We start from the raw sequence: 12,941 nt of genomic DNA, 5'->3' as shown, positions 1-12,941 counted from the left end.
AAGCTGTCACTAGCATGCAGCTTGTGTGTTCCCCTTTTGTGGGGTTTGAGATCTGGGCGGGAACGTGACCTTGTGAAGACTTGGTATGAATTTGTCACCACAACTTCACATATGTTTGCTTGACTCCAGAGTATCTGAGAAGAGTATTTAAATCTCCGACAGTTTTTTTTTTTCCCCCCATGAACTAGAAACAGAACAACTAAAGCAGACTTAGGGGGCTCATGCAGCAATGCTGCCTCCCAAGATGACCTGACCGCACGTTGACCTGCCATGTTAGAGAGATACTCTGATCTCCAACTTCCCTTATTCTCTTCAATAGCAAAGACTTCAGGAGGGGGGAGAGAGAAAAGGCAACAAGCATTTGATTTCCTTTTACTTTCCACCTTTTAAGGCTTCCTGATCATCAGACAAAGCCTGAACCTGCGCATCCCCAGCTAACCACGCTCTGCCTCTGGGTACGCAGTATTTATTAGGCCCTTCACCTCCGATGCACCTGAATTTCCAGTGACTGACAGGATGGAGCTCCTCAGCTTCCCCACCGCTTCTGGGTGCAGTGGTCATCTCCTCTTTACATACGCTCCATTAAGACACGTAACAGTGCTAATTTCAGTTTTCTAAGTGACTAACTCCTACTTCAAAAGTCACTTTTGGGAGGTCAAACATGTACACTGGCTCTGTAACTGAGAGATCCACTCCCATACAACTCATAACACATAGCATGACAGTAGGATATAAAAAGATTCTTACCTCTGACAATCCAAACGCTCTGGAAAAAAGCTGAGTTAAAGAAAATAACATTTAAGGCCACGTTATATGCAGAATACAAAGCTTTGCCCTTCAGGTCAGGCTACGAGGAGCATTGTGTTAATGCAGATTGTTCCAGTTATTCTTGAAGAAGATCTGCTGACAAAACCAGCATACGTGACAACAGTCCTTCATGAATGCCGATGTCTTTCTAGCATCGCGGGCACCCGGCAGTATCACCTAGCCCTCCGCAGGGCTGCATTTCTGTAATTGCTCACTCTGAACAAGGGAAAGGATTTTTCACTTACCCTGTGAAGCCCCTTGATGGACCAACTCCATCGGGGCTGCACTCCTCTCGGGCCCCTCTCCGCTTCTTACACTGTAGCTTGCCAGCCTGTGGGACTGAGAGCCACGGAGAGCTTTCCTCATTAGCAGAGCAAAGATTACTGGGCAGAGATAAGGCACGTTTTTGGCCAATTTTGCTTCAAATACGAGCATCGTTCAGTGGCAGAGATAAAGGTCTCAGCCTAAGAGCCAAATAAAACTGTTTCTCATCTGCTGCAGCCCCAAGGCTTCGTGGCAGCGACAGTCTCCCCTAGATCCACGTTCGGGAGGCATTTATGAGCACATCTGCACTCCCCCTTTCCTCAGGGCTACATTTCAGCTGCTGGGCTGGTTCCGCAGCATCACAGGATTTACTGAGCTATGTAGGGTCAAACTGGTTTCACAACACAGTACTGAGAAAAAACGCGAAGCAGCAGATAATTTACCTTCAACACAGAAGTAATCTTTCTCCTTTTTTTCTTTTTTTTTTTTTTTTCTTTTTTAAATGTACTAGGCCTACAACAATGGGCAAGCAGCCTTAAGGTTGCCCAGAAAGCCACCTCTGCTGACTATCTGAATTTGTGGGTTCCAGCAACACCCAGACTGGGTTCAAAACCTGTTTGCGAGTTTCCAGGCCTCTTGCAGCCCCCCTCGTTTCTAGCTGCTTCCTTCCCCGCAGGTATCAGCCCACACCGAACACTTCCAGAACTCCCTTATGCTTTCTCTTCTTACACCCACTTCTTTACGTTTTTCTCTGCCTGTGTCAGCAGCTTGCGGACCAACTCCTAGAGGCTCTGCAAAGAAAACCAGATACAGTTCAGCACACTCACAGCGCAGTTAGCATAGATAGCTTTATTGCCGAGTTGAAAGTTGTTCAGAGGGTAGGTAGGGACTTAAGTGGCTCCAGCTGGCTGGTGATAAAAAAATACACTTAAGGTTTAAGACAGTAAACATAGGATCATGATGCAAGATCGCTTCCAACTCTACCGTGCTCAAGCAGTTGCAGAAGAGACCTGCAGTCGCAAAGAGAAGTGAGAATGTCACACCCGGAACCGCTCTAAAACAGGCTGGGTAGGGAGGAGCAGGCGGTCCACATAACTGAACAACAACGATGGCAAAATTAAGCATCTCAACACAGAAAACTGTCAGCCTGCAGCCGAGCGCAGCACAGCCAGAGCAGCAATACAGTTCATCTGCAGTAGTTGCTCAACGTCTTTGCCATTTAGCAGTCTATCAAAGTAGGACACTGCGTGAAGAATACTCATTGAGTAAGATTCGGGACACCAAGCTCCATAAACTAAACGTTAGAAAAATGCATTTATTGACTGAGAGTTCAACTGGGATCCATTTATAAAATGGAGGTACTTTTTCAAAGCTCCTTGACTTTCAGCATCGCTGTGACAACCAACTACCTGAAGCACCACCCGTGCAAGGAACGAAGGTGCCGATTACCAGGTAAGATGCAGACACCAGTGCTGTGACTTCAAGGTTTTGCTGTGCTTTCCCAACATCTAGACCTACGCCTCCTTTTCCCTATCTTGGACAATTACACCAAGTTCTATTTTTTTATTAAGATACAAACCTAAATCAACTTGAACAATTTCCTGACGTGACATATCAATTTCAACAGTCTTAGGTGACCGTCTCCAAGGAATTAAAATAAATATTTAACTCCTGTCAGGCCTTCATATGGGCTGACTTAATGATATACCCTTTTGGATGTGTAAATATGTATTGTGACAGTTGATTTAACAGACTTCTCTCTTTCCATCAAGACTCTCCTAGACAGCATGTAACTGAGCATTAAATAATCCTCAGCACTTTCATACGCAGAAATCACCCCCTAAACCAAATTATTTAAGTGAACTTTAGCCTGTTCTTCACGTACTTTGCACTGGCCCCAGTTCCACTGAAATCACTGACTCCTTCCCTTTTCACCTGCTCTCTATCACCCAGCCCCCAGTGATAGCCTACACAGTCAGGAAAATTTGCAGTCCCCCAAAGAATTGTTAGTCTTGGGTACAAAGCCAGTTTGGAAAACTGTTTCCTTGCTCCCCATCAGCCCAGTCTTGTTCACCTACTGAAAGCAGAGGGAATCTTCTCTTGATTCTGCACGCTTTGTACGATTAGTCATAAGAGACACACTGGCAAGTCATATCTAGCACTGGAACTGAGCCCAATTAAACATTTTCAGAAGAGCCTATGTAAAGTGCTGATAACCACCAGTTTGATCAACCGCAGACCACCTTCCTACTTTTGTAATACACAACTTTAAAAACTAGATGCCATACATCTCTTGACACCGACAGACAGATGTAACGCTGTTCAGAAATTTAAATCAGAAGTTTTTATACTTGTTGCCTAAAGACTGCCCCAATAATAGCAGACCATTTTAGAATCTAGTGATAATTGTATTTAAAAAAATGTCTTTATAACTCATTAAGGTTGGTGCCAAAAGTGGCACTGGGTCCAACGGTTTCCCAAAGCAGGATTGTTCTGTTACCTCTCTGAACAAAAAACAACAGCAGAGAAGTACAGCTTTCAGGATGCTAAGTCAAAGACATTTAAACAGCTACTCTCAATATTCCGCTGTAAGACAAATTGAGCAAAACTGTCCTTAGTGCACAGAAAGCTATATTAATCTTTCATGGTAGGCTTTCTTTATTACCAGTATTGAAAAAAAGTCATGAACATAAAAGCAGCAAAATAAAAAGTTGGACTAACTGCAATTATTTTTCCCCCAGTCTTTCCCTCTCCCTCCCTTCCAAGTTCTCCGTGGATACAGAGACCAAAGTGTATGCCGTGTGAGAATGTAAATCAAATCATACATTTAAAATGGATTTTAATTTATGTACAGCAGTTACCGTTGATGAATGTTACACAGCCCCTGCAATTATATTCTTTGTAAGGTAATTCTTCACTTTTCTCTACCGAATCTTATGATGGAGAAACAGAAAGGAGGGTGGAATCAAGGAGTAAGGAATGATCGCAGCCATTAAAAATTTTGGGAATTCAAGTAGTAAACCTCAGAGAGTCTTCTACGAAGTTCCAGAAATAAATGGTGGCAACGTTTATATATTGCAATTTTATTTCATTCGCTCAAACAAAACGTTAGCATGTAAGAAATTTAAAATGACACAATATGATAAAAATAGCAGAGAATGAACTGAGAAACTAAAAAGAAGGTAAACCTAAATGCACGAAAAGTCAACATTCATTAGTGATCATCTTCAGTCTTTGATTGACACTTGATGCTCGATAACTTTTTAAAACAATGAACTGGAAATCATTATGACTATCTGAAGAGATTTCAGCACCAGCACTAAGATTTTTACATTCAGTTGGTTTGCAGTTGACTTGGTAGCCACTTGTCTATAGTACAGGTTTATCACAGGTCAGATCACAGTGTTGAGGAAAGCAACGCCTTCCTGGCATTAGAAAGGATCCCTTAAACTGCCCTCAGCTTAAGACATCCATTGTACAAAAGCACAGAACCACCACAATATGGTTTTTAAAGAACTTAGTTACCAGTACGCAGAATAATCTTAGCTTCTGCAGTTCATTTTCAATACTGAAATCTCTGGAAACGGTGCAACTGTCAGTAGGACAGGAAATGTCTACAGTAATCTTTAATTCAATCAGATTTTCTGGAAAGAACCAATTCGGCAGTTTGGGATTACAGAAAGTATGTATGTAGAAGCAGCACAAAAGACGACATCTGTTCCTTTTTCTTTTAAACAGAAATCATGTTAATTGTAGACCAAGGCACAAAACGTTTAGTGCATAAGCCAGTTCCTTGCACAATCTAGTAGTTCAGCCTTTAATTTTGGACCACTTATACCCATTCACACTATTCCACTATGCTACTCCTGAACTCTCCTAGAAACAAATCAAACATGATTTCTGACAAGGGTAAACTTCCTTAATGCTCAAAAAGTCCGTGTAAAACAAAAAGTTACATCAACAAAGATGAAAATGCCTCCTCTTGTTTTGAGAAAAACAGTACTTGACAAGCTTACTACAGATTTTTTTTTTTTTCAATGCCTTCAGTAAATGCATGCAGAAAAATGTTTTTGTTTTTCTTTTTTCTTTTTAAAAAATGATTAATAAATGGAGTTAGGCAATATTTCCACTGTAGTCTTCTCTTAGAATTTGAACCTACAGAAATAGGAAATGTTTGAATTGGAGAAAAAATTCCCATTGAAGCCTTTCCAAAGCTGTAAGTGCTGTTTTGCTTTGGTGTTCAGCACTTAAGACAGTATGTTATTGAAAGCATTTGTCCTACGAATGGAGCTGCATATACTTTTAAGCTGAAACATTAATCTCTCCAAAAGTTGTAAGTAAACTTCTTTTGGATCAGCACAGATCCCAAAGCAAACATGGCACTGTTACGGCTCAGAAAAATCGACAGTGCAAAGGAAAAGGGAAGATTTTGATCCATATTCTTTATCCAAAGCACTACAGATCCAATTCATAGAATTTCTATTCCACTGAACTGTACCACATTAAAAACAAAACAAAACTAAAAAAAACCAAAATTAAAAGCATAAAATCTGAAACCCTGGGAAACAGAAAGGTATCATCTCCCCTAAAAATGATTATCGAAGTGTTAACCAAAACCAATGGCATACCATTGCTGTTTTTCAGGGTTTGGGTTGTGTGGAGCTGTGGGGTTTTTTCTTGGTTTTGAGTTTTTTGGAAGGAGGGTGGCAGATAAATTAAGAGGAGAAGGGGACAATTACTGTGACCTGATGCTCCGTTGTTCTAAGGTAACTAGCTGCTGTCCTGTTTCATTAAACAACTGAATAAGGAGTCTCAGAAAAGAGTGAAGCAGAGGGTCATGGTAAAAAGGTAAAGGACAACGCACTTACACAGCGGCATCCTCAGTAATTCAGATGCCTACACGTTTGTTCTCTCACCTAGAAATGAGTTAGGTTCACGTGGGAGTTTCAGAACCATTATCGAAGTATTACTGAATTACAAATAGAAAACTGAAAAAAGATACAAAAGGATTAAGTACTTGGTTCCATTAACATGGTTACTGATAAAAGTCACGTTTTCCTCATTATTACACATGCATGTAAGATGAAGAAAAAGTGTAGAAAGTAAGAAAAATGTGTCACCTTCCCCCTCCCCCATCCCCCATCTTTCTGGGCATAAATTAAGCCTTACAAATGAAAAGGCTACTCTGTGACATGCAATTTTTCTTTTAATTAAAAAGCTGGCTGTGTTGTGTTACATTACAAAAATGTCCACATGCATAAATCTAAAAAAAGCCCCAAAATCTACTGTAAATCTACAACATACTAATGGTTTACATTTGACTGCTGATTCGCATTATGTAGAAGTCTTAGATTTGGTAAAGCATCGTAACAATGTAGGAAGGCATCTACATCTTTAAACTCTGGACTGTATTTGCTTTTTTGATTTTCCTATAAAATTGCATGAAGGCTAACTAGAGAGGCTTCCTATCATAAAATTCCAAAATCTTGATATGTCATCACTGTCTAGGTCATTCACTTACGAATATTGCCCTTTAAAAGCACGCGTTTCTAATTGTTCCATGTTTTGTGAACTGAACTTCTACACGTCTGATCTTTTAAATTATTCATGGAAATACCAGATACGATAGGAAGACAAACCTGAGATACATCTGAAGTACAACAGTATAACTTGCTAATTCCTTCATTAAGAAAACCTCTCTGAAAAGCCTTCCCAAGCTTTTCCCTGTTTTTTGTCTTAACAACAAATTCTGAAACATGTGCAATTTTATCTTGACATGAGTAGACTTCAAAGCACTGTGATCTTGTCTGATAGGTGTAGGAATTTCTGCATAATCATTACAGTAACTTTAAGAGTCTTTTCCACCCTGCTGTAAAGGTCAGAAAAAAGCTGCAAACTAGGAGGGGAATAGCATATCACCAGAGTGATGTGTCTGAAGCTTTTCAGAATAGGTTGTTTCTCCCTCCTTCCAGGTGTCTGTCTGTCTGTCTCCGTTTTCTTCTAACAGCTCACAAAACGTAGTCAGTTTTATACCAAGTTAAAGAGCCACACCGGCTTAGTACTAGTCTTTCTATGCAGTATTCGACTTGCTGAGTTCCTGCCTGATAGCTAGAGAGAGAGAAAGAGAGAGAGACGTTAACAAATCAAATAGTCAAAGTCAAGGCAAAAAGCCAGAATACACAACTGACTGCTTAAAGAAGGCTCACCCTGCTCCAACAGTCTTATAATGTGAATAACCTATACGTAAGATAGCTTCATGTGGCTTCAGACAAGTGTCATTCTCAACCAGGCAGTACCCTTTTTCCTCCTGTAAAATTTTTGTTAACATCTTATTTTTCAGTTCTGCATCTCCAGCAAGTCTATGGCCTTACCTGATGACAATCACTACCACTGGGATTATCAAGGAGCATATGTGTGGCCTCATTTATTTTAATTTTTTGTTTGTTTTAAGAGCAGCCTCACGGCCCTCCCTTGTTTGCATCGTACTGTTCTAAAAGGCTGCAGTACACAGCACAGTCAAAATATAGGGAAAAGCACTGCATTCTCTGTAGCCCAAAACCAGCCAGCTCTTTCTATGACATCAGTTGATGGCATTTGATATTTTACCAGCAGTGGTATCAGTTTAACACGACTTTCTTTTTTTTATCCTTTCTCAATGACTTCCCTTAACTACAGAAGACTACTTAGGAAAATATCTTCTGTTAAAATAAAAACTGTAAGAATTCTTTTCTTTGTCTCTTATGTTACAGACCGAAGAGGAGAAGACTGAAAGCTGGAAGCACAATCCTAGTCTGGATATTACTGGTCTTGAAATACGCACCTCAGCTCTGGATTATTTAAAAATAACCCACCTACCACCACATGATACAAGGATAACTGCAAATCATTCAAATACAGCACCCCTCCAACCACTTTTAAAAGACACTACTTGATATCAATGTGCTATTAAAACAAAAAGCACGGGAGAGAAAACATACAAGCACATCAATCAGAATGGGTCTGGCACAAATGGAAGTATGCTACCAGACTAAAAACAAAGCTACTTTTACCAATATATCATTCTCGGGCTAGAAACACATTATATTTACATTGTTGTGCACCTGTAGCTACTTTAAGACTGAACAACAGCAGCAAAGAGATTGATACCTACCATCAATGAGTTCTTCCTTTAATTTTGTTAACTCCTTCCTCATTTCATCTAAAATGTCCTATGGTGTCAGAAAGCATAAAAAATAGATTAGTTTTGCAACATGAACAGGTTAGGTTTGCCACCTGTAATTTTCTGCTGAAAGAAATCCCAAATTCTTCCAGCCTTTCATCAACATTTAACCCTTCTGAAATGCATAACCCAGCCTTTACCTTCCAAGTTAATCCGCCAAATCTAAAGCATCCCTAAAACATTCTTACTGCAGGTACAATGAAGAAACAAAAAACCTTCCGTAGAAGTCCTACAAATTGATTCCTGTAGAACTTAGGAGAGAAGGGACATGGTGAATTCAGAATATTGCACTAATGTAATTACTAAATAAGTAAAAAAAAAAAAAAATTTGGCACATCCCTTTAAAATAAGAAAGCTTTGTTACAGATGAAATGTGATGTGCAATGCAGAAAGTAGCTAACTAAAAACCACAAGCCAAGGAAATATTCAAAGGAAAAAAAGAGGGCTCAAGATATCAAGGTATTCCCAGTCACTAAGTGGAATGTGAGGGAATGAAGGTGACCGAGTGAATTGCCATCCTCCACTTGTTTTCTCCATCCTTTCGTCTAAGTGATGTTAACTGATGATTTGGTGACAATGTTTTTACAAGCAGAGGTAGTGTCTATTTCTGTAGAGGAGATTGTCACCTCCTGGCCAAATCTGTAGTCAGCAGGAAACTCATCCAGAAGAGTTCAGCTGTTTCTTTTTCAGCTTTGGGGTTAGCATACTGTTTGCCACTGAGTGTTCAATTACTCTACTCTAGACTTTCCGAGTCCTTTATGAGCTGTTGGTGGAAGACACACGCGTGGACACACCTTCCCTGCCTGAAATCGTTCCTGGCATAAGAGCGCATATCAAAGCTGCAGAGGTAGGTCTCCCAATTCACCAAGTCTTAGACGAGACTCTTGGACAAGCGGCAAGAAGTCTTGGAGCAGGAGCATGGCCACCAGTTGCTTGGAAGGGCAGCGGCAAGTAAGAGCTTGCCACATGTCCACTAGAAATAGAGCGTGACATGATTTTGCTTCCAAAGAAAAGAATCTTAGCAGAGGCAGCAAGAGTCAGCGTGCTGGAAACTTGGGAGAGCTGCACTTTATGGGATGACAGGATCCTCATCCTGTGTGCCTTCAACTTGAAAGAACCATAGAGAAGAAAAAACCTCCCCAGAAAAAAAAAGAAAACAGAAGGGGAAAAAAAAAAAAAAGCAGCCAGGCTGCTATCAGCAGCAGCATTTCATGGAAGCTGTAGCAAGAGTACTGAAAATCCTCTTGAGATGACAAAACATTAGTACCTCTTGAACTAGACTCTAGAACAACCACCCACATGCTCCAGAACCACCCACTGGGCCAGAACCCACTGTAGAACTGCACACCAAGCCAGAACCCAATCTAGAACCAACCACGAAGACAGAACTCACCCTAGAAATTCTCCCTGAGCTGGAACCTGCTCTAGAACCAGTTGACAAGCTAGAACCCACTCTGGACTCAGCAGCCAAGCTAGAAACCGCTCCAGAACATCCCTCCCCACTCAGGGATCAGCCCGTTAATCCAAATGCCACTTGAGGAAGATCCCTCACCTCCAACTCCACAATTCACACCCCCTCTAAAAATCACTGCCGCCAACACCAACACCATGCCCCTACAAACAACCATCCCCTGAACCCACCAAGTCTGGAACCCACCCGCTGGGGAAAAACAATGACTAATAATTACTAAATCATTATCTAAGTTTGGAACTAGTTAAGAAAACAGTTAAGAACTACAAGCTACAAGCTCTTATACCCAAGTTCTCTATTCAAAGCATTATATACGTACCTGCTTCAATCTGTCATAATCTAGACCTTCTGACTGTACTCCATTGGCACTGGGTTGCCCCGTTGGTGTAGATTTTGGTCTGCAGTACAAAAACACATCCATGAATTACTGGTTGTTCATTATTACAGGATACATAGGATTTCCCCATCAAACTCGCTAACATTCATTTATCAAAACCATAGTAAAGAACCAGAATGAAAAAAAAATTTGGGAATGGGAGGGTGGGAAAAATCAGGCAGACCCAAAATACCACACAGAATAGAAAGCAACAACCAAGAACATTTTCCACATACTAGAAATATAAATTACCATAAGAATAAGAGTTATTAGTTCAAAACAAGAACATTTCAAGTAGCAGACAGATTTCACTGTCAGTGGTTTCTGATTTTTTCATAACGGGCATGAACACCTTCAAATGTCAAATACTTTCTCTTCTCCCTTTTCAACTGCTTACTCATTTCAAAAGAGGCCCTCTCAAAGAAACACTCCCACTAATGACTACAGGTTGATGCTGTAACTGTATGAATGCTGCGGAATCACCCTGGCAGATTTTCAGCATTTGACAGGACAAGGCTGAGCAACCTTCTCTAACTCCCTTCCAACCTAAATTATTCCATCAATTGCTTTCTACAGCTACTGAAAGCAAATACTGTAACAGCAGCAAGATTTATAAGATAATACTTGAGAGGAAGTTCTAGTGTTTTAGACTATGTCATGTTCAATGTTTGCTTACGTAACACTCTCTCAAGACATCGAAAACTTGGTTACCGAGATTATCTTGCATTTTGAACACAAATTCCAGAAAAAGCGGGGTTTCTACCTTATCACTTCTCTTTTCTGATCCCCTCTGTTTATACAAGGTGTAACAGACTCATACACTTACTACGCTTCTGCAGGGCCTTGCATACGTACAGCTATGAGCAGAGACGGAACCTAGATGCTAACAGCAGGAATACAGAAATGGTTCTCCAAAGCAGGGATGGATGGATGGGTGGGTGGGTGGTGTGGGACAAAGAGGGAGGAATGTTCTGCTGTTCTTAATAACTTTGGCTTAATAAATCTTGGCTAACATGCCCTCTCCATTACTCTACAAAATGTTAAGCCAAAAGAAGTTGATAAAATTGCTGGTTCATGTCAAGAGGTTTCCCCAATGTTTAGAATTATCACAGTATGCTAAAGTTAAGGAAGGGCAGGGTATCAGTAGACTAAACTGGGTCCTCTTTCATTGTCCTTGTATGTGGCATCACTGAACAAAAATCCCTGGCCTAAACTCAGTGTCTCACTTCAAAATTCTTACATAGGATGAATTCATTAAACACTGCATTTTTCTGGATTCGTTACGTGAAGATGCAGCCTTATTTATTACAAGCCAGCAGGAAAGGCACAGTTCTGCACTTTATCTTCTCTCAAATACACAGTATAAAACTCTTTTCAGAATAAAGCAGAATGTGTGAGGGACACACGCAGTACATCCATTGCTATAACTTTTCCATTTATTTATGCATTTTAAATTTAGCTAACAAAAAAAGCTGTGTTCTCACTCAGAAGAATAATGAACCTACATATATTTGTTTGTTTTTTACAAAACCACTACCTTCAGCTTTCATGCATCTTCCCTTACAAGATAGCAGTTCCTCCACAAAGAAATTGTCTGATTACACTGTCTCTGTTCAGTAAGAGCAGAATAAACCTCATACTGGATTGTCTTGATGACTTCTATAACCTGTCGGACTTCTTATTTGCTAACTGAAGGAAAACACTCAAAATGCAACTCCCAACAGAAAGAGGCATGCACACTAAAATGTCATTTTGATACTACAGAAACTTTCTCAGGTTTGTGCTCTCCAGCAGATACTTTTACCTCTGGCGGGTTCCCAGTGTGAAAAACATTAAGAAGCAACATGGGACACAAAACTCGCCTATTTTTCCTCCCCCTAACCTGTAACAGGGCATGCCTGTGTCATTGAAGAGCCTGGCACATTCAAAAAATTTATTAAAAACTTCATAGACATTCATAGCTACCGAGTAATTCTGGTGACAGGACATTTTAAATTGGTACACCCGAGCCCATCCATCTTTTCAAAAGGCAATAACTCCAGTGTAGGTGGTAGAAACCTCTCGACAATTTTTTTAATGCTTCATGATTATTTCTGTGCACTGACAAATTAGTTATGTCAAGCCTAGTGGCACCCATTTAGGAAAAAACTGCCAGCAGTTAACCACACAAAACAGAGTCAGCAGAAGGGACTGTGTTAACTGTCCCTTTGCTGCTGGACTTTGCATCAAAGCGGAGAGGTGCAGGACCATCTTGTGTTGTTACACCAGCTCAGTTCTTCACTTGGGATCACAATACTCAACTGCTACAGCTGTTTAGATGTAAGGCTACAGGTGTTTAAACGTAAGTTCCAAGAGAGAAATTGCTAACATTACTATTGCTTGAAACACACCGAAATGAAATACATGATCCACCGAGTAAGACAGAAGATGAAATATTCAATAACTTGATAGTGGAAGAAGCTGGAAAATAGAATTCACCTTGCAACCACCAGAAAATCTACAGCATGTGCTAATGCTATGAAGACAAACCACAGTTTAGGATCTTTTACAAAACTCTTTAGATATTGACAGTGCTTAGTTCATTATGAAAGAATTCCTTGCTCAAAAACATTCATCAAGATTAGATCTTTGGCAATTGCTGCTTCATCACATATCCGATATTTAAAGTGTTACTTGCAGTTCACACCTCAAACTGTGAACACTGACTTACTCCAAGCAGAACAGCATGCGTTTTTCAGATTCTCCATGTATAGTTTCTGATCATTTCCATTGACTATCACTTTGTTCCCATGCACTATGGCATT

At 40.3% G+C, this 12,941-nt stretch overlaps 1 protein-coding gene across 1 annotated transcript in view; it reads right to left on the bottom strand.

The window, feature by feature from the left end:
• Positions 1 to 4,177: 4,177 nt before the first annotated feature.
• The window catches only part of ENAH (ENAH actin regulator), a 97,068-nt gene continuing 88,304 nt past the window's right edge, over positions 4,178 to 12,941 (bottom strand). The window contains 3 exon segments of the mRNA XM_082306253.1: positions 4,178 to 7,179; positions 8,222 to 8,279; positions 10,081 to 10,159. Coding sequence (XP_082162379.1) covers positions 7,142 to 7,179; positions 8,222 to 8,279; positions 10,081 to 10,159 — 175 coding nt within the window. The 3' untranslated portion in view covers positions 4,178 to 7,141.

Source organism: Platalea leucorodia (assembly GCF_965183815.1).
Source record: "Platalea leucorodia genome assembly, chromosome: 3".
In the NCBI taxonomy this organism is placed as follows: Eukaryota; Metazoa; Chordata; class Aves; order Pelecaniformes; family Threskiornithidae; genus Platalea; species Platalea leucorodia.
The sequence above is the reverse complement of the archived record's forward strand: the minus strand, read 5'-3'. Positions and strand labels throughout refer to the sequence as shown.